Here is a 24,201-nt window from a genome sequence, read left to right on the forward strand (position 1 = left end):
CAGCCGGTCACCTTCTCTGCAGAGAGAGTGATACGCTGCAGTCTGGCCTTTGTCTCCCTGGCAGTGGCAGCAGCGTACCAACACGATCACCTCACCACAGTTTCAGACAGTTAGCTGGCAGGTAGCTCCGTCTGTTACCTCAGACCTCCAGACAGGAAGCAAAGTCGAGCCTGACTCCAGGAAGAAATCTGAGACCAGCAGCTGCTGACTTTGGTTTGTGACGCTGAGAGAGATGAGCTCACAAATGCAGTGTTGGAAAGAAACATTTACTTAAGTTCTGTACTGCTGTACAATATTGTGGTACTTTACTTCAATATTTCTTTATTTATTTCTACTTCTTCTCTACTACATCATCGAGGGAAATTTACTTTTTACTCCACTACATTCATTTTAAACCTTTCGTTACTTTGCAGATTCAGATTATTAATTAAAAATATCAATCAACTGATAAAATATGTAAAATAGTATTATGATTAAAGTACCCAGCAGTATATAAAGTCATTAAGAGTATTTCTACAACGTAGTATTACTGGGAAAAGTCCCGATTACTCCGGAGCTCTTAATAAGTAATAACTTTATCTGATTGTTGTTTATTTAGTCATGAATAATGTTTCAATAACTCTAGCTTTGATTTTAATGTACTGAAATTTTAGGCGAGCAGAAAGACAAAGAAGAAGGAAGGAGGCGCCAAAAGAGCTCAGAGAGCCTCGTCCAACGTTTTCTCCATGTTTGAACAAACTCAGATCCAAGAGTTCAAAGAGGTGAAGTGACGTTCAGCAGAGATTCACTCAAAGCTTTCACCTCGTTACTAAACATGCGTTCGTGTTTTTGATTCAGGCGTTCACGCTCATCGACCAGAACCGGGACGGATTCATTGATAAAGAAGATCTGAAGGACACATATGCGTCTCTGGGTTTGTAGCTCTGACTGGAAATGTTTTCCACACATCATACAGACACCACCTGGCTGTGACGATGACGTGTGTGCTGCTTCCTCAGGTAAACTGAACGTGAAGGACAATGAGCTGGAGGACATGCTGAGAGAAGCCACGGGGCCCATCAACTTCACCATGTTCCTCAACCTGTTTGGAGAAAAGCTCCACGGTGAGAACATCAACACCAATGTGCTGCTGAGGGCGCGGAGGAGCAGAGCGGAGTCTGATGGAAACAGGTGTACAAAGATGACATCTAGTTGCATGGTGGGAAGTGTAGGATCCTGAGTTTAAGGAGCTTCAGCCAGAAGAAGAAAACAGACTTCATTAATCCCTCAAGGGGAAATGATGTGTTTTTTTACTGTTGTAATTATTATTGTTATTATACACACACATGCAACAACACATGCAGAGACGTCAGAGCGAGGGGGCTGCCACCTCGAGCCTCCTCCAGAAGGGCCAAGGAGGTGAACTGGCTCCCCTCCAGCTACGGGTCCACACTCCGGATCTCTGGCCGAGCTGGACTTGAACCAGTGACCCTCTGGTTTCCAAGCCAAGAGCCTGAGTAGAGATGGAAATATTCCTATATTCATGACCAGCGAAGGTTCACAGCATCCGACAACTCGAGACGGTTGTTTGAATGCAGAGCAAATACTTTTACTAAAATACTGCACTTTAAAACAAATTTCAAGTACCTGTATTTAACTTGAGTATTTTATTTCAATACTCCTTTCTTCTTCTACTAGTTCAGATTTTTACACACAAAACCTATGAGTTTATAAAACGTGACACTTTGCTCTAAATACATCTGAAACCATCAGGCGATAGACAGAACGTTAATTAAGTTATTTTGATAATCGTTCAAATCTTTTTTCATCCAAACATTTCACGGTTCCAGCTTCTCAAATCTGATGATTCGCTGCATTTGGATTCATTTGTAGTTATTGGTTTTGGCAGCAGCAGTTTTGAGCTGGAAGATGCTTCCTTTTCTTGTGTCACAGCGGGCAGGAAGGGAGGAGTGTGGTATGTAGTAATGTCAGTTACACATACATGTAGTTTGCTAACATTAGCCCGTGCTGGTCGTACCAGACCACGACAGGTTGTAGCAACAGTGTGCTGAAATGGGCAGATGTGCTTTTTATTGCTTATGGGGTAAGAGGAAGAACGGGTAATTTCTTCTTTTAGACTTGGCCTGAAGTTTCCATCCACCTGTTTTTATGCACATTTTTTAATTTACTCATAAAAATATGGGAGTGGAAACACTGGAAATTTGAATAAAAGTTTAAATCTGTGTAAAAAGAGTTGTCTGAGGTGAAGAAGTAGTTTGTGGATGAACAGAAACAGCCTTGATGAAGCAGTAAACTGTGACTGGAGCTCTTTTCAGTCCTCTTCTTCTTCTGTGGTGCTTCTAATGGCAGCGACTAGACAATCAGCTCCACCAGCTGTTTGTCTCCATCAGCCAATGAGCAGCAGTGGGTGGAGACAAGCAGCAAGTCAGGTTTATTTTGTAGTTTATGGTTACTGAGATAAAAGTTGCACTATATTTGGTTGGAAATTTGAATATAGTGTCACTTTAAACTGAACTGACTCATGTGGTGGTTAAATAGGAAAACAGCACCTAAACACAACTACTCTAAATATTTTGATAATTGATTTATCAGTTTGAGTCATTTGTTAAGAAGAATTTCTCTGTTTCCGGCTTCTTAAATGTGAATATTTTCTGGTTTATCAGCAAACTGGAACTCTTTGTGGACAGAACAAGACATTTGAGGGCGACATCTTGGGCTTTGGGAAACACTGATTTACATTTTATGGACCAAACAACTAATCGATTTATCAGAACAAAGTGAGCTGCCTGCAGGTGTCGTCACCATGTTTTGTCTCTGATTTGTTTGCAGGCACCGACCCTGAAGACACCATCTTAAACGCCTTCAAACTGTTCGATCCTGACGCCAAAGGCTTCATTCACAAAGACGAGTAAGTTGTCAGTTGCATGTTCAGAGGTTTAGAAACGGAATTTTTGCCATTAATGAAATGCTTCTGGATTTTTGTTTTGTTGTTGTTTTGCAGATTACAGAAACTTCTGACAACACAAGCAGACAAGTTTACACATGAGGAGGTAAAGTATCTTCTAGCTTTTTGTCCTGAAAGTCCAAATCTGCCTGTGTGGTGAGTTCATTTCAAATCAACTCGTTTTTAAAAACTGAAACAAGTTGATTTGAATCTGAAAGATGTTGAAATGCAGTTGTGGAAGAAGTACTCTGAAGTACTTCAGTAAAAGTAATAATATCACAGAATCACATTTAAGTCCTAGATTCAAGACTTTCCTGAAGTACAAGCATCAAAATGTCCTTAAAGTACCGACTAATGGAGAAATGGCCCATTTCATCACACTTACTTTCCACCACTCTTTCTCATGCGATCATCCAGATATGTTCTGAGGTGATCAGTGCCATTAATCTGTCTGATCGCAGGTGAAGCAGATGTTCCAGTCGTCCAACATCGACACAGCAGGAAACCTGGATTATAAATCTCTGTGTTACATCATCACACACGGGGAGGAGCAGGAAGAATAACGCGGCTCTGAACATATTTCTGCTGCAGTTTGGTCGAGAAGCATCAAGTTCAGTGTTTGTCTCTTTCTTTAAGTTTAAAATAAAAAAGGAAAAACTGACAGAATACCTGGTTTGGGATGTATTGATCATTAGCCACGTCCAAGGGCGTCACTTTGTGTTGAAAAGTGGTGGGGACATTTAAGGGTTCAGATTACTGTTGTGACAAAACACAAGATTTTGAGCATTAAACACTTAATTTCCTGCCTTCTGGAGACATTTTCTGCACCAATGCATAGTGGAAATGTCTTTAATTATATATAGGGGAACACAAATTTCAGGTGGAAAGTGACAATTCAGAATATAAAAATATACTGGAATATAATGCAGCAATCATTAAATTGTTTTCTAAGCTTAAGTAATTTTTTTTGGACAATGCAGATCTGTTTTTTCTATATTTACTTTGCACTGCATGTTTTATTATTGTGCAAATAAACCTTTGTCATTTCTTGGTGCTTTTTTTCAGAACATTTTTAACGAATGCTGTCAAAAAATGGTGGGGACATGTCCCCAGCGTCCCCAGTGTAAATGACACATGTGGCCACCTCGATCAGTCCGAAACATCTCAGCAGCTGTAGGATGGACTTTAATGAAACGTGGTTCAGACCTTCATGTTCCGCTCAGGATGAACTGTAATAACTTTGAGGAGGCACAGACTTTTTTTGGCTTCTGAAGGAGGGAGTGGCAGAAAATGTTTGAGAACCACTGTTCTACACTAACACGGTGAATATGGCAAACATTATTCCTGCTAAACATTAGCATTGTCCTTATGAGCATGTTAGCATGCTGTTAGCATCCAGCTAGCTGTAGCTGCAGGACTTTATTTTCCTCCAGGCAGTTACTCCCTGATTTCAGGATTTGAGACGGACTGGGACCATATAAAAAAATCTTTATTAGCACAGCATGTAATAATTTCTAACACTAAAGACCCTGCAGCATCCGTTAAATAAGAGAAACTCAACAAAACAAAAATCCATTTACTGCCTCAGGTCATTTGAGTCCAGTGATGAGCAGCTGTTTTCTCAGTAGTGATGACTGTCTCTACAGAGGAGTCCATGTTGAGGTCAGATGCAGGCCGCAGCCCGAGCATCTGTGAGGACGAAGAAGGCCAGCGAGTACGCAGGAAGCTGCAGCCGCTCAGCTGGAGGCAGACGACTTCCTTTAAAGTCAGGAAGAGTTTTATCATCCACCATCTTCAGCACTTCCCCGTTCAGTTTCACAGACCTTCAGAAAAAAACAGCTTGTTAGTGTGTGTGGGCAGAGTCAGCTGGTGCAGGTGTGAAGTATTATTGATGACAGATAATTCTCTCCACAGAGAGAAGCTCCTCCCCCCAGCAGGCTTCAATCATCCGGTTCAGACAAGAGAATATCCACAGAATAAATATACAACGCTGAAATACAGGAGTGGGGGTCATTACAAAAATTGGAGCATTAAATTCTAAATTTCCTGCATTCTGGAGACATTTCTGCACTGATTTATGGCCAAAATGTCTTTATTTAAATAAACGGAAACACAAAATTGCGGTGGCAGGTGACAAATCATGAATATAAAAATATAATCTTTTTACTTTTTTTGCACAAAGCACATTTGTTTCTTCTATATTTACTTTGCATTTCATGCTTTCTTTCTCAAGGTTTGTTATTTAACATTTCTTGTTGCTATGTTTCAGAACATCTTTACCAAGTGCAAGTGTAAATGACACCTATGCTTATCCAATCTTCACGTCTGACGCAGAAACTCCTCTCAGTGAGGAAGTAGCAGGTGGAAGTGTGCCCACCTCAGTCAGCTGACCGCTCTCACAGCTCCTTACTGTGTTTTGACATCAGCTGCTGACTGTGTTCACAGCCTAACAACAGTGTGAAAGACTTTCTTTCTTCATCAGCGTCAAAATAATGACAACTGGAAGGAAGACAGAAGCCGTCCTTCTTGACTGCACAAAGAAACGATCAGTAAATCAACAACACATTTGTATTCTGATAATTGTTTATGTTTTGCAGAACATTTGATTGTTCCAGCTTAACAAATGTGAGCATTTGAGCAATAGATTAACATTTTGGGAAAGTCTCTTATTTCCTTTCTCTCTGAGATGTTCAGATGGACATCAGTCTCATGTCTGTGTGTTAAGTGCAGATTTTGAGTCTGGATTGAGTTATCTTAGCTTAGTTTAGCATGAAGACTCAAAACAGGGGGACAGCACAAGCCTGGCTCTGTCCAAAGTTCAAAACTCCACCTACCAACACTCTGAAGTTCACTCATTACCATGTTTATCTGGTTTGTTTAATCTGAACCCAAACAGTCTGTGGTTTTAGAAACGGTTACGTAACTATTGCAGCTATAAGTATCTACCCAGGGTCGACGACTGTGGTGGCTGAGCACACGTTTGGTCTCTGTGCAGGCCCGATAGTACAAAACAAGATATAGTTCTTGCACATAGCTTCTCATGAAGCCACAAACAGGTTTTCAAATTCCTGTTTGTGAACAGATTAAATAAACAAGATACGACGGCCGTCTGAAGGCTAAAGATTAAGACTATGTCCACATTATGGCATCTTTAAACTCTGTCTTGGTGTGAAACGTTAATACGAGCGTTCCCAGGTCATTTTAAGAAACATATCTGACCAGACTGAACGTCTGAACATAAATTTCATGAAGACAAACTACATGAGGAAGAAATGATGCAGCTGTGAAAAAGCCATGTAACACACAAGCTTTGTTTTTTCTTCTCTTGCCTTGGAGAAGCTTTCACACGTAAGCAAGTAAGTAAAACGTGACTCTTCACATGACACGAGGAGAGAAGATTTCAGGCTAACTCAGTGATAAATGGGGACGGGCACCTGGAGTAGAGCCCCTCCTTCCCCGGCTGGTCAGACTGAAGAACAAAAGCCTCCACTGTGCTCGAGGAGACGGGTGCAGGAACGGAGATCCTGGCCGGCTTCTTACTCAGGTTCATGGATATCAACGTGACCGCTCCGCCGCTGTAGCTGCAGGAATAAATCCAGCGTTACACATCATGTCACAGGCAGATAAAAAATTACTGAACATGAGAGAGAGATGAGAGACCTGTTTCTGTTGGTGCAGTGCAGATACAGCCTCACTCTTTTACTTCGAGCTACGCTGGAAAATCCTTCAATTTTCAAAACCTCCGGTCCGACGAGTCTCTTGTAGAGAACAGACAACCAATAATCCTAAAAGAAGACACATGACAGCTGAAGCTCATTCAGTATGAAACTAAAGGGTTAACAGCGGTGGAGGAAGAGGTCAGACCGTTTACTGCTTCCATTGATTTATTTACCACCTTGGGGACAATATTTCCCTCTGAAATCTAGTGAAGTAGCAAAAAGAGAAAAACTTCACTTAAACTGATGGACCTGAACTCAACACAGAATTAAATTTTCACAAAACACATGGAGTGCCAAACTCAATTAAAACAAACAGAGTTATAAATCACAAAGGACTCTTACAGGAAGAGGATCCAGGTTCTCGTCGACCAGGTGGTAACTCCCAGAACCAATGAACACCTGCCTCATCACAACACGCAGGCCGAGCACAGCTGCCAGGCCGAGTTTATCCAACCACCTGTAGACAGCACATATTCACAACACTTAAACATGTTTTAACACCATAGAAACATATTAATAACATATAAACATGTTTAAATACAACTAAAACATGTATTATTACTACTGAAACCTCTGTTAATAACACGTAAACATGTATAAATACAACTAAAACATGTATTATTACTACTGAAACATCTGTTAATAACACGTAAACATGTATAAATACAACTAAAACATGTATTACTACTACTGAAACCTCTGTTAATAACACGTAAACAGGTATAAATATAACTAAAACATGTATTACTACTACTGAAACCTCTGTTAGTAACACGTAAACAGGTATAAATACAACTAAAACATGTATTATTACTACTGAAACCTCTGTTAATAACACGTAAACATGTATAAATACAACTAAAACATGTATTACTACTACTGAAACCTCTGTTAATAACACGTAAACAGGTATAAATACAACTAAAACATGTATTACTACTACTGAAACCTCTGTTAGTAACACGTAAACAGGTATAAATACAACTAAAACATGTATTATTACTACTGAAACCTCTGTTAGTAACACGTAAACAGGTATAAATACAACTAAAACATGTATTATTACTACTGAAACATCTGTTAATAACACGTAAACAGGTATAAATACAACTAAAACATGTATTACTACTACTGAAACCTCTGTTAGTAACACGTAAACAGGTATAAATACAACTAAAGCATGTATTATTACTACTGAAACCTCTGTTAGTAACACGTAAACAGGTATAAATACAACTAAAACATGTATTATTACTACTGAAACATCTGTTAATAACACGTAAACAGGTATAAATACAACTAAAACATGTATTACTACTACTGAAACCTCTGTTAGTAACACGTAAACAGGTATAAATACAACTAAAACATGTATTACTACTACTGAAAGGTGTATTAATACCACAGTGTTACACTATGTGCCCAACAGGTAAGTGAAGATGATTCAAGAATGACGGTTTGTTGTCTTTACTTTGAGAATCACACATGAGTCTTGTTGTAAGTGAGCAGCAGGATGAATTAAGGTTTGTCATGAGACCGGGGCTGCTGGGTAATCAGTAAACTCAATCAGCTAGCCTACACGCTGTACTCCTGCGACACCACGGCGTTCCAGAGAAATGACAGCACAAGTTGTCATTTACTGCATTCCTTCTGTGATATAAATCAGGGAGAATTTTCCCTCAGTTTGGTCTTTAAATCGCTTGTTTTGTGCAAAGATATTTAATTTATGATAATTGAAGACAGCTGTCACACTTTAAAATCTGTAAACAGAGCGTTTGTGGTTATTTCCCCTAAAAAGTGACTTAAATCAAAACTGCTGAACGACTACTTGATAAACCGATTAACTGTTTCGGCTCTAACTGACACGGTTTGGATCTTTTTGGTCTCCTGACTTGGTCTTGACTCCCGTTTGGACTCGCTGTCGACTCGATGGTCATGACTGGTATAAACTCACATGAATCCTGCGGCGAACGTGTCCGACAGTCCCGCAGCTCCTCCTCCGTAGGCCGAGCTCGTCTCTCCCAGCCACACCGTCTTCCCCGGAGACACCAGCTTCACTTTCTGAGCCCAGAGAGAGAAAACACCCACGTCAGCATCACACATTTCAAACGCTGACGTGTCGCCGCCTCCGTCTCCTTCTGCTGCACATCAGTACCTCCAGGACTTCTTTGGTCTTTGAGGCCAGAGTGTCCAGAATCTCTGGGTCCAGAAAATCCTCCAAGGACGTGTCTCTCCCGTTCACATAGTAACTAGGAAACAGGAGAGGGGGAACGAAGCAATCAACAGATTTATTTCCTTCACTGAATTATTCAGTTAATCAACAACAAATGTACACGAGCAGCTGTTCATGTCATCCTGTCTGATTCAGTTGATAAATAAACATCTGTAATCACCAACACATTCTCACTCCCAACTCCTCACATATTGATGGTCAAGACCCGTTGGCGTCACTTTTTAGCACCGAGTACCCTTTAGTATCATTTCTGAATGTTTCTTAGCAGTGAAGTTAGCAGCAATACATAAAAAAGTAAAACACATCACTGTTGACTGTGAGACTATAACACGTCTCAGTCTGGAGTCACGTCTGCTGTTCTTTATAAACAATAATGTAAACATTTGTTTTAAGCAGTGGAAGTAAATGAAGTCTGTGATGATCTGACTCACTGATAAATAATACACATGCTGTATATAGTTACTCAGTTAAATGATCAGTGTCAGTGTATTTGTATAGTTTGAGGTTTCAGGTAAACTCACTGGTGCCAGGTGCAGGCGTCCACCGCCTCAGCTCCACTCCGCAGGAACCTGCAGCAACGACAAACAGCGGTGGAGAAGATATTTTTTGTTTTGCCCACACACACACACTCAGCTATGTATCTGCTGTAAACTAAAACTCCAATAATCGCCAGCGGTTTGTGTGTTTACGTCTTTCACCTGATCAAATTTAATGTGTCAGGGCAAACCGCACCCACACCAACCCTCCACTGCAATCCAACAATACACAGCACAGGTAGTAAATACTGCTAATTCATAGTACATTAACAATAAATACCAGCAACATTCTGTAAATACACATACATTTAATGTTTCTCCAACTTAAAACACAAAGATCCACCTTCATATTGAAGAGGGAATTTATTTAAACATCTCTCTATATTAACTAAAAGACTGATTTCTGTCTGTGTGACTCTTTTACTGTACCAGGGAATCCCAAACTTCCTTTAATGTACCTGTTGTGTATTAACTTGCTGTTCAATATATTCTGAATAGTATAGTAGAAACATATGTGCAAGCAAGAAGTGCCTGGTCTGCAAAGCTGCAGGTTGTCAGCTGTGTGTGTGTCAAGGCTTTTACAGCTGGGCTTTTTTAAATTGTTTTCAAGTTCAGTTTAGTGTTTAATTAGTTTTTAAAGGAGGTTTTCTGGTTTAAATTTATTGTTATTGTTTTAAATGCCCATGTTTTAGTTTAGTTTTTATTAGTTTCAGTGTTAGTTTTAGTCTTTTTTAGTATTTGTCAGGGGCAAGATTCAAAAAGGTCAGAAAAAAGTATTGTGAAATAAAAACTTAACAAAACATACATACAAAATATTCACTTGAATGAAAAACATCCACAGGTGACAATGTAAAAGCTGTGTGTCAGCTGCCTGGACCGAGGTTAGCTTCTGTTTCGGGGGAGGGGAGCTTGGCGTTCTCTCTTACTTTGTTAAGGTAAGCTAGGTTTGCCTTCTTCTGCAAGTTTTTCAAATGTACTTTCAAAATTCAATGTGTAGTTGCTGCTGACAGCAGTATTTAAAAGCCAGATGGCAGGAGGAATAAAATAATTTGTTTTTCTTGGGGGGGCGAGGTAGCACCGTCCTGAGGGCATTAAACAGAATCCATGACTAAGAACATGGTCAGAATGACTCATGACCTGTCTGGAGAACCAGCTCAGGTCTGTCAGCTGAACTCCAATAATCCTGGAGCAGATTTTAACAACGCGGCTGAGGCTGACAGTCCATAAAACCAGCAGATAAAAGAAAATGTTAAAAGACTTTCATTGAATGAATAATAAAAGTTACATAAGATACTCTGGGAAAGAATTCAGCTTTCGCATCAAGTGGATTCTTTGTTGTCCCCAAATTTGTGCGTTGTTTTTCCCTTTGAGAAATGATCCACATATTTCATCACCTTCCACTGTGAGGCTCTTGTCTCAGACACAGTCTTATACACCACGCCCCGATACCAGGCAGGACTAAAACAAAACGTGGACTAACGTAAATGTTGTTTTCACACATTGTTTTTGTTATTTCGTAAGTTTCCGTTAACGATAATAACCCGGTGAGTGTGCGTTGGTCTCTGCCTGACTGTGTATGCAGCTGCAGAGGGAGGCCGACACACAGCAGAGAGAGGGGACACTACGAGAACAGTCTATCTTTGTACGGTGAGGCGGTGCACGGTCAGCATTTGATGCTCTGTATTCAGCTCACGGTGCAGCTGCTGCCTCTCTGGGACTTCACACAAGAACCAGGTGCAGCTGGTGTGTAGGAGTCAAATCTAGCCTGAGGCGGCGAGAAAGGAAATTTAGAGCACTGTCTTAAGTGCGAAACAATAGTGAAACCAGATCGAGATGACAGAACAGACATCAAGACAATAACACACCATCAAAACGTGTTTGATGAAAAGACATGATCGTCTTTTTTAAAGAGACGGGGAGTCAAAGGGGGCAGAGCCAGAGAGCTGTATAAGTCAGAGCCTTGAGGCCTGCTGTGGGGAAACTCATCGATCTCTGCCTGACATCACGTCTGTGGATGGTTAATTTTACTTCTCCAGCCTCTCAGTTTGCAAAACAAACATATTAATAAGTATGCATTCACAAATTCATGTGCAGTTATTTTGATTTTAAAGAGAAGCTCTTCTTTTATGGTTTTGTGTCTGACGGCCGACTCCTCCCCACCTGCTGCGCGACTGATTTTAAATGCATCCTGCAGGACTTCATTCTGAACGTTTATCCGAGAACTGATGTAGGAAATACCGGGTTTGTCAAACGCTGTCATTATTTTGAATACTTTAAAATGTTTGAAGTGATCGTGACCTGTGTGACCTCTCACCCCTCCAGTATGTCCGTCCTGCGGTCTCGCGGCTGACCGATGTCCGGCCCGAACAGTCCGGCGTCGTGGTAAAATTTGGATTCCGACATCATCTCCCTGAGACGGGTGAAATCCTGTCCCAGCTGATATCCGTCCACCCGGATCCCTGCCTTCTTCTCAAAGCTGTTTGGTTCTGAGGAAAAACAGAAGTAAATTCAGTTTCAAAGGAGTGCTGTTCTCTGCCAGTAAAATGGTGTTAACACTTCCTGTGGGCCTTTCTGTGTAACTGTCAACACAAAACCACTGTTCAACAGAACAAACTGTTTCCCAGACAGATCAAATAATAAGAGATAACTTCCTGTGTGACCAGCGACGAGATAAAAAGGCCTCACATCACAGAAAAACACAGAAGGGAAAGGCAAAACCTCAGATGCCAGACCGCAGTGTTTCAGTATGACTCTAACTTCACTAGAACAATGAAGTAGAAGAAGGAGGTGGATCTAACACACACACACACACACACAACTCTGATTAAAATATATTTTCAGCTGACAATTACTATAAAACTTTAATTAAAAGTGGCCGATAGACTCATGTCCCGTTTACAGGCCTGGTGTGGCTACATGTTTTGACAAATAAAGGTCTCAATTAGAAGCCTGGTCTGGTTTTTATAGAAGTTCTTTATATGTGTAACTGTGCATTCAGACCAAACGCTAATTGGTTTTATGTATGAACCCAAAGGAAACATTTTGCTGTGATTTAATTGCAATAAACGGATCAAACTGATGCTGCTGAGATCAAAAGGATAAATGTTGTCAGCATGGAGATGCTACACATCGTTAGATCAGTTAGTCATTAAGATTTACCGGCACAATATGGTAAACAAGAGATGTGAAAAAGAACTGACTTAATGACCTTTGAGGCGTCATTAAGTCTGAATATGCGTCCATTCCTCAATTATTTATATTCCTTCAGTCTGTGAGGGTTCGCCAATAAAAAGAATTGAAACAGGTTTTCCAAGTTGAAATAACTACGGTAACCTTCTGTACATCTCTCTTAATCTGTGCATGAAGCCTAGATTTGCTGTCTCTCTGAGCCAAATTAATGTGAATCTGATCGTTTCAGCTCTGTAGTTAACAGTATGTAAACCTGGATGTTGTCTCATCCTGTCAGCGCACCGTTGCCCAGCTCCCACGACATCCTGTACCGCCTGGACTCGCAGTACTGCAGCAGCGAGCGGGCGTTGCTGCTGTTCCAGCTGTTGTCAGCCGTTCTGAGCAGAGCGTTCAGCCCGAAGATCAGATCCATCCCCGAGCAGTTGGTGAAGGAGTGCAGCAGGTCGACGGTGTACTCTGTCACAGGGGGAACATAAAGGTCACCACATCTGTGTTCATACAAGAAGAGGATTAGAAGATCATGATCAACAGGGAGGTTAAGCAAATCTAAATACTATCTGGATCCATCATGTGAACTACAGAAGCACATTTCATGAAGCAGGAACGCTCGTACCTGTGAACTTCACCCTGCTGTACTTCCTCTGCAGATCTTCTCTCATCAGGATCAGTTGCTGCTGAGTCCACTCCTTCTTCAGCCTCTCCTCCAGCCACCAGGGCAACTCCACTTTATCACAGGACTGATCTAACAACGACAGGGCAAGGGGAGGGAACGCTCAGTGTGTTTCATGTTAAAGGGCAGAAAAACACCTTGAAATGTGCCGAGGAGCCAAAACACTGAAGAGCAACGCCAGCGAATGCATGTGTAGAGTGTTGTGATTTTCAAAAAGAGACATTTGTATATATAGAAATACTTCAGTGATATCTGGACTTGTTTTTGTAGCAGAGCTGAAACCAGAGAAACGACATGAGGTCACATGAGGGAGGAGCAGCTGGGTCAAGTCTAACAATAAGAAACATAGATCCCAGTTTCACTTCTTACACGGAGGAGGTTGAAAATATATATTTATACACATATGACGAATCACAGCCTTAATCATGAGCCTGCTCCTTGTGACTTTCATATTTACTCACTGTGGGTGGAAATTATGTAGCGGTTTATGTGTGACAGAGTTTTTCTGAGGAAGAGAAAGCATGAGGTCATTGCAGCAAAAGAAGAAGTTCTGACACACTGAGTGGGAGAAATGAAGGTTTAAAAAGGAGCAGCATTATTTACATTAGAAGCTGTTGGATCAGCAACACATGTGAGGCTACCTGCAGTGGAACCAGACTCCTGCTGATGCCTCTGTGGGCTGAACACCATGAAGTCTTGTCTGGTCCCCCCAAATCTCAAAAATGCCGGACTTAATGCTTTAGCCAGCGTCCGAACCTTTGGAGAGCTGGAGAGACAACAAAGAGTCAGTGTTGATGTAAATGCTCCGTACTTGTATAGCGCCTTTCTAGTCTTTGCGACCACTCAAAGTGCTTTTACACCACATCTGCACGCAACCAGGGGAGCCAGGGATTGAACCTCCGACCTTCCGATTAACAGCCAACCCGCTCTACCTCCTGAGCCACAGCCGCCGACGTGAGGATTGTAAAACCTCAACGACGCTTCTGTTGGTCTCCAGAGAGCAAATAACACTTTTTATAACAGCCATGGAGACCAGAGGTCGGTTTTATTATTACTGTCAATAACACTTTCAGTTTATGACATGATCAGTTTAGGAGCTTCTGCTGCTCCATCCCACTGAACTGTAGAGAAGAAAACATCAAGATATATACATGTTCCTGACAAATCATTTTAATCTTCTGTTAAAAATAATACTGAGTCCATTTAACTCATTTTCAAGAAGAAAGTGGAAAAACTGGTAAAAGAAAGAAGCATCACTCTGTCTTCATACAATCAAGTTGCATCTTTAATATCCACTAAAATAAAGTGGTTTACAGTGACTCGCTTTTTCTAACGTGTGTTCACACAGCGACATTTCATGTCATGATGTTGTCAGACACCTGGTGTAACAGTCTGAGCCTGTCGGTGGCCACAAGAAGCACTTTTTTGTGGACGCCATGTTAGGAGGCGTAATCGTCCCGAAGGAACATATTGCAGCCTGTTCAGCTATGACTGAAGCATCTAGTGCAGGGATTTAAAGCTTTCCTACCAACGCATCATTTCAACACCAACATATGTGAAAACAGGTCCAAAGTTTAAAGATACTGACATGATCATTCAGTAAACTGAACATTTTCGGGTTTTGTATTTTTGCAGCATTTTATAGAGAGAAAACAATCAGTAGATTAATTGATACTGAACACATATGAATGTAAGTGAATGTTTTACAAAATATACCAAAACTACACCACTGGTGGAGGAAATGTTATTTTCACATCTTATATTTAAATTTAAAAAAAGCAATACTACAATGTAAGAACAATGTTTCAGTAAAAAGGCCTGCGTTCACAGTGTTACTGAGGTAAAAGTAGGTACATATTACACAATGTGAGCCTTGTGTAGTTCTCTGTATCAATCATCATAACAAAACATCTTCAGGTAACACACATCCAAAACTAGAACTGACAGGGATTTACAGGAAAGCAATAGACAAATATCTTTATTAGGATAATCAATCAGTCTCTTAGTGAGGTTTTTTTTCATTATCTGGTTAAAACATTTTTCTGTTTTTCACTGTCTATGTTCACCTATAATCTGTAATTAATCTGCAATTTAACTCAATAAACACATGTAGTTCAGTAAAAGATCAATATTTCCCTGAATGAGTGGAGGTATGAAGTAGAATAAAACCAACAGTGCAGTATTTCACTGTAAGTACACCTACTTAGCTGCGATGTGGAAGCCCGTGGTGTTTCTGACAGATTATTTTATTAAAGGTTCATTCAATCTGTTAAAGTCAAACATTTAAAGCTCTGTGAAACACCGTGAATCCAATCAGCGCGTTACTGGACTTCTAACACTTCCTGTGACTTCAATAAGCCTCCCTCAGAGATCAGATCGGGTTTCAGATCAGATCCCAGCCGCTTCTGTCTGGACCGCGCTCACCTCAACAGGTACATGAACTTCTCCTCTGACGCCAGGCTGGCGTCGATGGTGACGGACAGAAAGCGCCGGTCCACCCGGCGGATCACAGCCGAGGAGTTCCTGTCCGGGTCTGTGATGTTGACTCCGTCAGTCTGACAGCTGAGGACACAAAGAACCAGCACCGCGACGGGCTTCATGGCTGCAGACGGAACCTCCAACACGTGCGGAACACTTCTTCTTCTTTACAGCCGGGGTGGAGGAGGCTTCCTCCGGCTTCACAGCGTCCGCACCAGAGCCGGATCATCTCCGGGACGAGCCTGAACAGACAGGACTCCACCCCAGGCTGAGCACACAGGACTCAGAGGCCACCCCTTTAACATTTAACCCTCTGAGTCCCGGAGCGCACCACGTGCAAGGGCTGGGTGTCTCTCTCTCTCTCTCTCTCCCTTCATCTGTTCTGCCCAAATAAAAGGCCCGAAATATAAATCGACCCGATGGATTCTGGTCGGGTGTTGCTCCTGTCACATTTTCACTCAGGCTGACTCGTTTCTCACTGCAGAACACAGGCTGGGCTAAAAGTCCTGCAGCTCACTGCAGCACAGGTAGAACTAGAAGCAGCGCGGACACGTCTCCTTGTTTGCAGTAAAATTATAATGCTATAAATCATATAAAAGATAAAAATCCGCCACCCTGTACACAGGATAGACTGTTGACCCTGAGTGACTGTAATGCATCATTTCTCCACAAGGTGGCAGAATAAACACGGACTGAGTTATAAATGATTCCTGCAGGACTTAAAACGAATCAGATGAAATAACTATAAAATGCAATTAAACTGAATAAAATATTTTATGAAATAGTTATACATATTTCAGATAGATAGACAGATAGGGTGCTTCATAAGTCTCTTAAATGCGACAATGAGACCATATATCTGTCAACACTGAACATATTCAGTTGGTGCATTTAGTCAAATTTATTATGTTCACTTCTGTGACCAGGGTGTGAACTACGGCTGAGCTTGGCTCCCCTTAATAAGACATGAGCTCCCCTGAAAACATGAATTGTGAAATTTTGAGAATATGTCATTCATTCTATTTTTCCTGTATCATAATGTGTAAAATCAGAATGGAAATGACGATAAATCAGAAAGTGTCTCCGTCTCTCTGTGTCTCCATAAAATAAGCAAAATCTTTCTAATAAATGTAGAAAGGTGTTTGTGGTTTGTTGTTCAGACCTACAGTGAAAACAACCTTCAGTTTGCCTCCTACGAGCAGTAACAATGGCTGCTGTATTATATTTTGATTGTTTTGATATCTTATTTAAAAACACATTTTGATGTATCTTTGCACGTCCCCGTGTAAAAGACATTTAAATTTCATTTAAGAACCAACATTTGACCAAAACCCATTTTAATTCATTCTGTTCAGGCCAAGAGAGAAACACACACACAGTCACCTGATTTCCTGTAAATGGAGAGGAGGAACAACACAAACCAGGTGATCCAGGTGAGAACAGGGAGGAACCTGAAGCTGAAAGAGTTCAGTCTGTTCAGAATCCATTTTGAGTCTTCAGAGCAGAAGGAGAAAACTGAAGGCCGAGGCAGGGTCAGTGTTAATTCAACATTTTTATTATTTTACTGTCAAAGTCTTTGAGTCAGTTTTCTCCCTGTGGACTGTAGAGGAAAGAAACGTTAGAGTGAACTCAACACACAAAGATTTATATTCCTGATGCAGAACTATTAGTGCAGATACTGTTTCAAACTAAGATGGATCTGATTTGATTTCTGGAGCAAAACACCTGAGAACCTCCATGTTCCACTATTACACCAGCAGGAACACAGAAGGACTTTCTGGGGAAAAAACATGTTGATTCAACCCTGGATAACTTCCTGAAGGGAGCAATGAAGAAATCCCTTGAGAGTAAAAATGGCCACCTGGACCTGTTTGTTCGCTTCCTTCATGGCCTCTCTCTGGAGTCCAACCAGAGACTCTTAGGAAGCCTGCTGGGTCAGACAGACAACAGTCCAGAAATCATCCAGAGAGCCATCAACAACCTGAAGGAGAAGAGGACAAATATCTCTCCAGACAGAAGCATCAACATCTTCCACTGTCTGATGGAGATAAACGACCACTCAGTACATCAGGAGATCCAAGAGTTCCTGAAGTCAGAGAACAGGTCAGAGAAGAAACTCTCAGAGATCCACTGCTCAGCTCTGGCCTACATGCTGCAGATGTCAGAGGAGGTTCTGGATGAGTTGGACCTGCAGAAGTACAACACATCAGAGGAGGGACGACTGAGACTGATTCCAGCTGTGAGGAACTGCAGAAAGGCTCAGTAAGTCCAGATGTGATTATCAGCACTGTAAAGCAACATAAAGCTGAAGCATCAGTATTACAGTAAAGACACACACTTTATACACACACATTATAAAACCTCCACGCTATAAAAGTTTCCTAAACTGGTATTAAACCTGCTTAACGACCATCGTTGGTATCTTCACCTGAGGCCAATAGGTTACGTTTGTTGAGTTTCCTGGGAAGTGATGAAAGGACAGCATTGTAAGTGGGGGATAAGTGGTGGCGTAGACCCCCTCCTCTGTTCAATGACGGCTTCTCGACCCTGGTGTAGATGCTTCCTTGACACCTCTTTCAAACCATCCATCTTCTCTGTCTAAAATGTGCACCTGGTGGTCCTCAAACGAGTGTCCTCTGTCCTTCAGATGTAAGTAGACTGCAGAGTCTTGACCTGAGGAGTTGGCCCTTCTGTGTTGAGCCATGCGTTTGTGTCGTGGTTGTTTAGTCTCCCCAATATACAGGTCTGTGCATTCCTCAGTGCATTGGACCGCATACACTAGATTGCTTTTCTTGTGTTTGGGTGTGCGGTCTTTGGGGTGGACCAGCATCTGTCTTAGTGTGTTCTTGGGTTTAAAAAACACAGGGATGTTGTGTTTGTTCAAAATCCTCTGAGTTTCTCTGATACTCCAGACACGTATGGAATCACAGTGTTGTTGTGTTTGACCTTCTTTTCCTCCTCCCCTGCAGTGTTGGTCTTCTTCCTGGATTTTGTGGCTGTTTTCACAAAGGTCCATTTAGGGTATCCACAGGCTGTAAGCGCCCCCTTCAGGTGGTTCTGTTCCTTCTCTCTGGCTTGGGCGCTTGTTGGTATGTTGTCCGCTCTGTCGTGCAAGGTTCTCATGACCCCTAGCTTATGTTTCAGTGGGAGTCAAAAAGTAAGAATTTGTGTGGGGGTTTCCTGTAAACCCCAGTTTTCAGGCTCCTGTCCTCTTCAAGGTGTACAACACAGTCCAGGAGGCCAAACTTATCCCCCATCTGCAATGCCGTCATTTCATCACTTCCCAGGAAAGTGAACAAGCATTTCCTCTTGGCCTCAGGGGAAGATGCCAACGATGGTCATTCAGACTTGGCCTCGGGTGGTTTTAATGACCATAACGATAGTCATTACCACAGCCAGGAGCACTAATGAACCAGCAGTATTAATGATCTTGGTTTCCCTACAAGTCAGTCAGAACTGAAGAAGTCTCTTGGATGAGGGACAAAGCGTCTTCTAGTATCTTCAACCAAGTCCAGTTGCCCTTGACTTTAACCTTCTTTGCATAACTATGACCTGGATGACTGAGAATCTTCACAGACAATTACAAACATCATTTCTGTGTTTCTATCCAGCATGTTAGTGACACAAGTATCTTCTTTCTTTCTTTGGGTGATGGAGGCTTGATACAAACCCAGCAGGAAAACTTGAGGATTAAGAGTTTGTGCTGAAAATGTTTTGACAGTCATCATTTTATCACTGCAGTCTTTTTATTTTTACAGTGATCCAGTTTCTGTACTGTGTTTATACACTGTGTCTGCTTATTGTTCTTCTTATATACAGACACACAGACATGTCATATCTGTGATCTGCTGGAGCTGACGTCAATTGTTTTTTTCATTATAGCTTTCATGCAGTTATTGCTATTCAATTGTTTCTCTCCAGCTTCTGAGTTATTTTATATGAAGGAGTGTTCTGTCCATTTTCACAGTTTATACAATATTTGATTTGAGAGGATGTGAAGGGAGACAATACTCCTTCTCAAAGAGTGAACAGAACATCCCCCTCTCCATCCTCATCAAATAAAAGGTGCCACTTTATAGTTTAGTTCCAACAATGAATGTCTCTTATGTGTTCTTTGCTACATTAGAAATGAGTTTGATTTAGAAACTGGTAAATTCCAAAGCTACTTTAGTAATGTTCACTGACAGAGAATGTTTTTACAACTTAATGTGAGAAATGAGATTAGTTTGCAAACACAAACTGTCAGACAATGTGTTTCCTCTCTTCTCCATTTCACAACAGCAACACTAAAGCAAGGTATGCAGAGGAAATCACTAGAGTGTGATCACATATGTGTGAATGTAATTATTTGATTTTGTGGGGTTTTACTCTTTTGAAAAGGACTTTTTTTGCTGTTTATATGAGTAATATGGTTTGTAAACCAAAATGGTAAATCTGCTGCAGCCGGTACCTGTAACACACACATTTCCACTGTGGATTTCATTGAATCTGCAGCCACAGTCTTTGTCTGGTTTCCTCAGACAGCAGCTCATTACACAGTCAGCTGCAGGGACGGCCTCCAGGTTCATTCTGCCAGTGAAGGAGAGCTCAGCAGGTTCAGTTCAGTGGAGGGATTTTATCATCACCGAGCTCAGAGAAGAAATGATGCTGTTAAACAGCTGAACTCCACTGGAGAAAACTATTACCCATTTTTTGCAACTGCTTACACACATTTTCAAAACTATGTCTCCTTTTTTTTAAAACATGAGAAATAATTAATCACCCATAAAATGTTAATAATGCAGTCCTTAGTACTAATTATGCTATTGATGCAAAAGGAGTCATTAAGTTAATTTTCTAGGAGATGAAAAGCAGATGGAGTGACATAATAATATAAACACACACAATCACATAACTGAGGTAAATCCCAACGAGTGCAGTTCCAACCTGCAGTGATTTTACAGCTCAGTGAACATGACGTTAAAATAAAGTTTAACAAACAAATCGCAGAAGCCTGTTAATCACAATATGACATGTTCACATTACAGTCATTGGCAGACACTTTTGTCTAAAGCAGTAGTTTGTGGTTCATTATCTTGCTCAAGGACACTTTGACATGTGAACAAGAGCTCAAACCTTGTGATCAATGAATGACCAGCTGACCAGCTGAGCTGCAGCCGCTCATGTTCTTTTTTCTGTCTGTTTTTATAATAACATGTCAGATTTTATTTTAAGTTTTAAATTCTCTGTTCTTCACAGATTTTCTGACTGGGAACTTTCAAAGACTCATTTTGAAATCGTGGCCTCAGCTCTGAAGTCCAGCCCCTCCCATCTGAGAGAGCTGGACCTGAGTAACTACGACCTGCAGGATTCAGGAGTGAAGCTGCTGTCTGCTGGACTGGAGAGTCCACACAGTAGACTGGAGACTCTAAGGTCAGTTCATGTATTCTGCTCTTGTCCAGTGTTTATCTACCAAATTTATATCGAAAGACAATTTTTAAATTTAAAATAAAGTACTCTTGTTTTCTGACCCAACGAGGGTTAAAATGATGGGCAACTGGACTTGGTTGAAGCTACTGGAAGACGTTTCGTCCCTTATCCAAAGGACTTCTACAGTTCTGACTGACTGGTAGGGAAACTCAGCTATTTAACCTCAGTGGGGTCGTTATCCCGGGTCATCGATACCGCTCTTGTTTTCTGAGTTTGTCTGAGCACAAATCACTATAGCTCTTTTTAAGTTTGGCTCCAAATTTAGGCTGAACTCAAACTGGATTCATGTTATTAAGGAAACTGTAGGATTTATCCTTCAATGTGCTGCTAAATTAAATCAATGTTTATCTTTTTGTTCCATGTGAGACATATATATTTGTAAAACATTAAAAGAAGTTCAACACATTTTCAGGAATAATGTCATTTTATATATCACCTTCAGAACACAGTGTTTTACAGAAACATGTACATTTATACACACACACACACACACACACACACACACACACACACACACACACACACACACACACACACACATACTGAAACTCCCATCCAGCAGCACAGATCCAGAGAGGGTGAAGCAAATTTCCAAATGCAGCTGTTTGAAGTACTGGGTCTGATCTGGGTGGCTGATGGGTGGCTGATGGGTGGTGGTGGCGCATAGATAAGATGCTTGCCTTTGGTGTTCACCATTGTGTCCCTGAGCAAGACACTTAACCCCTCATTGCTCCAGAGGCGTGCGACCTCTGACATGTATAGCAATTGTAAGTCGCTTTGGATAAAAGCATCAGCTAAATGAATAAATTTAAATGCATTCACCAATGACAGGTGACACTTCAACATGTGATAAATGATGTCACTTTGGTTTCTGACTCAACCAGGAAACAGGAGCATAAACAATACACTATATTTGTAATGGAAGGTACTCTGTTACATTGAAGATGAAGAGAACGAGGCTCTCACTTTGCTCAGTGCACATTTGATCCAGTTAGAAGGACGACTGAGGATGAAGCTCACAGTCAGTCAGCTGTGTGTTGATGGAGATGACAGTGGTGATGAGGAGAGGCTAAATCTGTGCTATAAAATGAGCATCAGAAGTGCTGGGACATGTGTTAAAAAGCTCTGTAAGGTTTGTAGTCACTAAAAGTCTTATTCATCTCATAAAATCTGATTTATTTCATTTTGGCCAACACATTTAGTATTTTTCATAGAATGGCACCTGATTGTTACGAATCACAAGAAATTGAAGAAACTGAAGAAGTCTGGCCTGAGATCAGCAGCATGTATGAATGTTGTGCTGACATTTGGATGATGTCTGTAGAAGGCTGACATAATGATGATCCACAATAACACAATGACAAAGTCCCTCTACTCATTTTAGGGAAAAGCTCATTGATTAGGACATAGTAATGTTGAGCTCCACATTTAAAACCTGAACACATCTGATTGGATTAGAAATGGATTTTTATATCCATCATTTATTCTTTATTCAGATTGAGGCGCTGCAGTTTGTCAGAGATCAGCTGTGCTTCTCTGGCCTCAGCTCTGAAGTCCAACCCCTCCCATCTGAGAGAGATAAACCTGAGTGACAACAAGCTGCAGGATTCAGGAGTGAAGCTGCTGTGTGGTTTTCTGGAGAGTCCACACTGCAGACTGGAGACTCTGAGGTCAGTAGAGGGTTGGAGTCAGTCCATGCTGGCTTCAGCAGTATTGTACTAAACACAGTTAGTATCAAAGCAGAGATCCAGTATTTCCTGTAAACCTCCAACCTTCTCAGCGGCTGCTTTCCTCAGTGAAGCTGTGAGAGGAGAATGGTGACAGGCTTCAGGATTGGACAGAAAGAAAGAGAGAGAGAGAACAGACAGCCAGTCAGATCAGCCAGAAGCTTGTTGTGATCATGTGTTTGAGTTGATGTGAAGACGACTGTTGTTGTTGTGTTCATGTCTCCAGGAAATAAAGCTGGATTCCAGCTGACAGCATCACAAGATGCATAGAGACAGTGGTCCTCATTCATCAAACTGTCCTACCATCAAATCTGATCTCAAAGTGTTTGTTCTCTCATTTCAACACTAAACTACTGATCAGTTCATCTTTGTCACAGCTCTGAGATCAGTCTGACTGAAGCCTGCAAATCACTGAATCTTATTTCAGAGAACCATCATTACATTTAGTAACCATGAGGTCTTTCTTCAGAGCAGAACCTCTGCTGAAGTCCAGTAACAACAGCTGATGTTTAGCTGTTCAGTCTTTGTATGAACATGTAGGACCTTTAACATCATATATATATCTGTCCATGTGTCTTTAGTTTGGTCCAAATATTTTTAGAACAGACTCCATATTTACAGATTTGTCCTGTAATATTTCAAAAGTAGATGAAACCTTCAAATGTGACTGAGCGGCTGGTTTTTAACAGCTTTGAGCCCTAACAGCAGTAAATCCATCATTACAGTGAGCAGTGAATATCTCTCTGTCTCTGCAGTCATGATGCGTTCAGGGACTCTCAGCACTTTATTTCCACTGTGGACTTGAGTGAAACCTGCAGAGTAAACAGAGCTGATGGCCAAAGTCTCTGCAGGTCTCAGTGTGTTAATACGTTAACATGAGAGCTGAAAGGAAGCTGGCTACGTTACACAGCCGCTCCACTTCTGGTCTGAACAGGACTGAAGTCCCTGCTGGTCTTTATACTGGATGTGCTGCATCACTGACTGACAGCTGATGAAGGGAGTCTCTGTAAACTCTGATTTATGACTTCTGCTGTCTGTCTTCTCTCATCAGATGGAAGAAGTGAGAGTGAGTGGTGAGAAAGGTGGAGGTGCTGAGAGAGGATCAGCTGTGTCCTGATGATCCAGAGAGGTTGAAGCAGCAGCATCAGCTTGTGTGTGGAGAGGCTCTGACTGGGCCATGTTACTGGGAGGTAGAGTGGAGAGGAGAGCTTCATCCAGCAGTGACTGACAGAGGAA

The 24,201-nt window shown here is 41.3% G+C and overlaps 3 protein-coding genes across 4 annotated transcripts in view; 1 reads left to right on the forward strand and 2 right to left on the reverse strand.

Moving 5' to 3' along the window:
* lrpprc (leucine-rich pentatricopeptide repeat containing) overlaps positions 1-24,201 on the reverse strand; it is an 88,299-nt gene that overhangs the window by 55,639 nt on the left and 8,459 nt on the right. The window lies entirely within an intron of this gene.
* On the forward strand, positions 670-3,540 carry LOC123983725 (myosin light chain 5-like). Its single transcript, XM_046070024.1, has 6 exons — positions 670-761; positions 838-913; positions 999-1,103; positions 2,830-2,908; positions 3,002-3,050; positions 3,406-3,540. Exons 1-6 carry the CDS (start codon positions 726-728, stop codon positions 3,505-3,507), a joined length of 447 nt encoding a protein of 148 aa, XP_045925980.1. The 5' UTR covers positions 670-725; the 3' UTR covers positions 3,508-3,540.
* On the reverse strand, positions 1,305-16,052 carry hpse (heparanase). 2 transcript variants are annotated; one of them, XR_006828267.1, is made up of 15 exons: positions 15,716-16,052; positions 13,933-14,057; positions 13,235-13,363; positions 12,904-13,077; positions 11,747-11,918; positions 9,418-9,465; positions 8,819-8,912; positions 8,618-8,724; positions 7,006-7,120; positions 6,605-6,729; positions 6,379-6,525; positions 4,525-4,767; positions 3,614-3,700; positions 3,330-3,450; positions 1,305-1,492 (listed from the first exon to the last, which is right to left on the reverse strand). XR_006828267.1 is itself a non-coding variant. In XM_046070023.1 (12 exons), the coding sequence occupies exons 1-12, from the start codon at positions 15,889-15,891 to the stop codon at positions 4,608-4,610; spliced, it is 1,572 nt and encodes a 523-aa protein (XP_045925979.1). In that variant the 5' UTR covers positions 15,892-16,052; the 3' UTR covers positions 4,413-4,607. The 2 variants fall into 2 exon arrangements, 1 of the variants encoding a protein (XP_045925979.1); XM_046070023.1 differs by lacking the exons at positions 1,305-1,492; positions 3,330-3,450; positions 3,614-3,700 and having other exon boundaries at positions 4,413-4,767.

This window comes from Micropterus dolomieu, linkage group LG15, assembly GCF_021292245.1.
Source record: "Micropterus dolomieu isolate WLL.071019.BEF.003 ecotype Adirondacks linkage group LG15, ASM2129224v1, whole genome shotgun sequence".
In the NCBI taxonomy this organism is placed as follows: Eukaryota; Metazoa; Chordata; class Actinopteri; order Centrarchiformes; family Centrarchidae; genus Micropterus; species Micropterus dolomieu.

What these genes read in the sequence shown, in the direction of transcription:
- LOC123983725 (XM_046070024.1), top strand. Translation starts at nt 726, where the DNA reads ATGTTTGAACAAACTCAGATCCAAGAGTTCAAAGAG. An exon ending in GTTTGGAGAAAAGCTCCACG is followed by an intron (nt 1,104 to 2,829) that starts GTGAGAACATCA and finishes ATTTGTTTGCAG; the next exon opens with GCACCGACCCTGAAGACACC. An exon ending in GGCTTCATTCACAAAGACGA is followed by an intron (nt 2,909 to 3,001) that starts GTAAGTTGTCAG and finishes GTTGTTTTGCAG; the next exon opens with ATTACAGAAACTTCTGACAA.
- hpse (XM_046070023.1), bottom strand. Translation starts at nt 15,891, where the DNA reads ATGAAGCCCGTCGCGGTGCTGGTTCTTTGTGTCCTCAGCTGTCAGACT. An exon ending in AGACCAAAGAAGTCCTGGAG is followed by an intron (nt 8,725 to 8,818) that starts GTACTGATGTGC and finishes CTCTGGGCTCAG; the next exon opens with AAAGTGAAGCTGGTGTCTCC. An exon ending in CACTGCACCAACAGAAACAG is followed by an intron (nt 6,526 to 6,604) that starts GTCTCTCATCTC and finishes TTATTCCTGCAG; the next exon opens with CTACAGCGGCGGAGCGGTCA.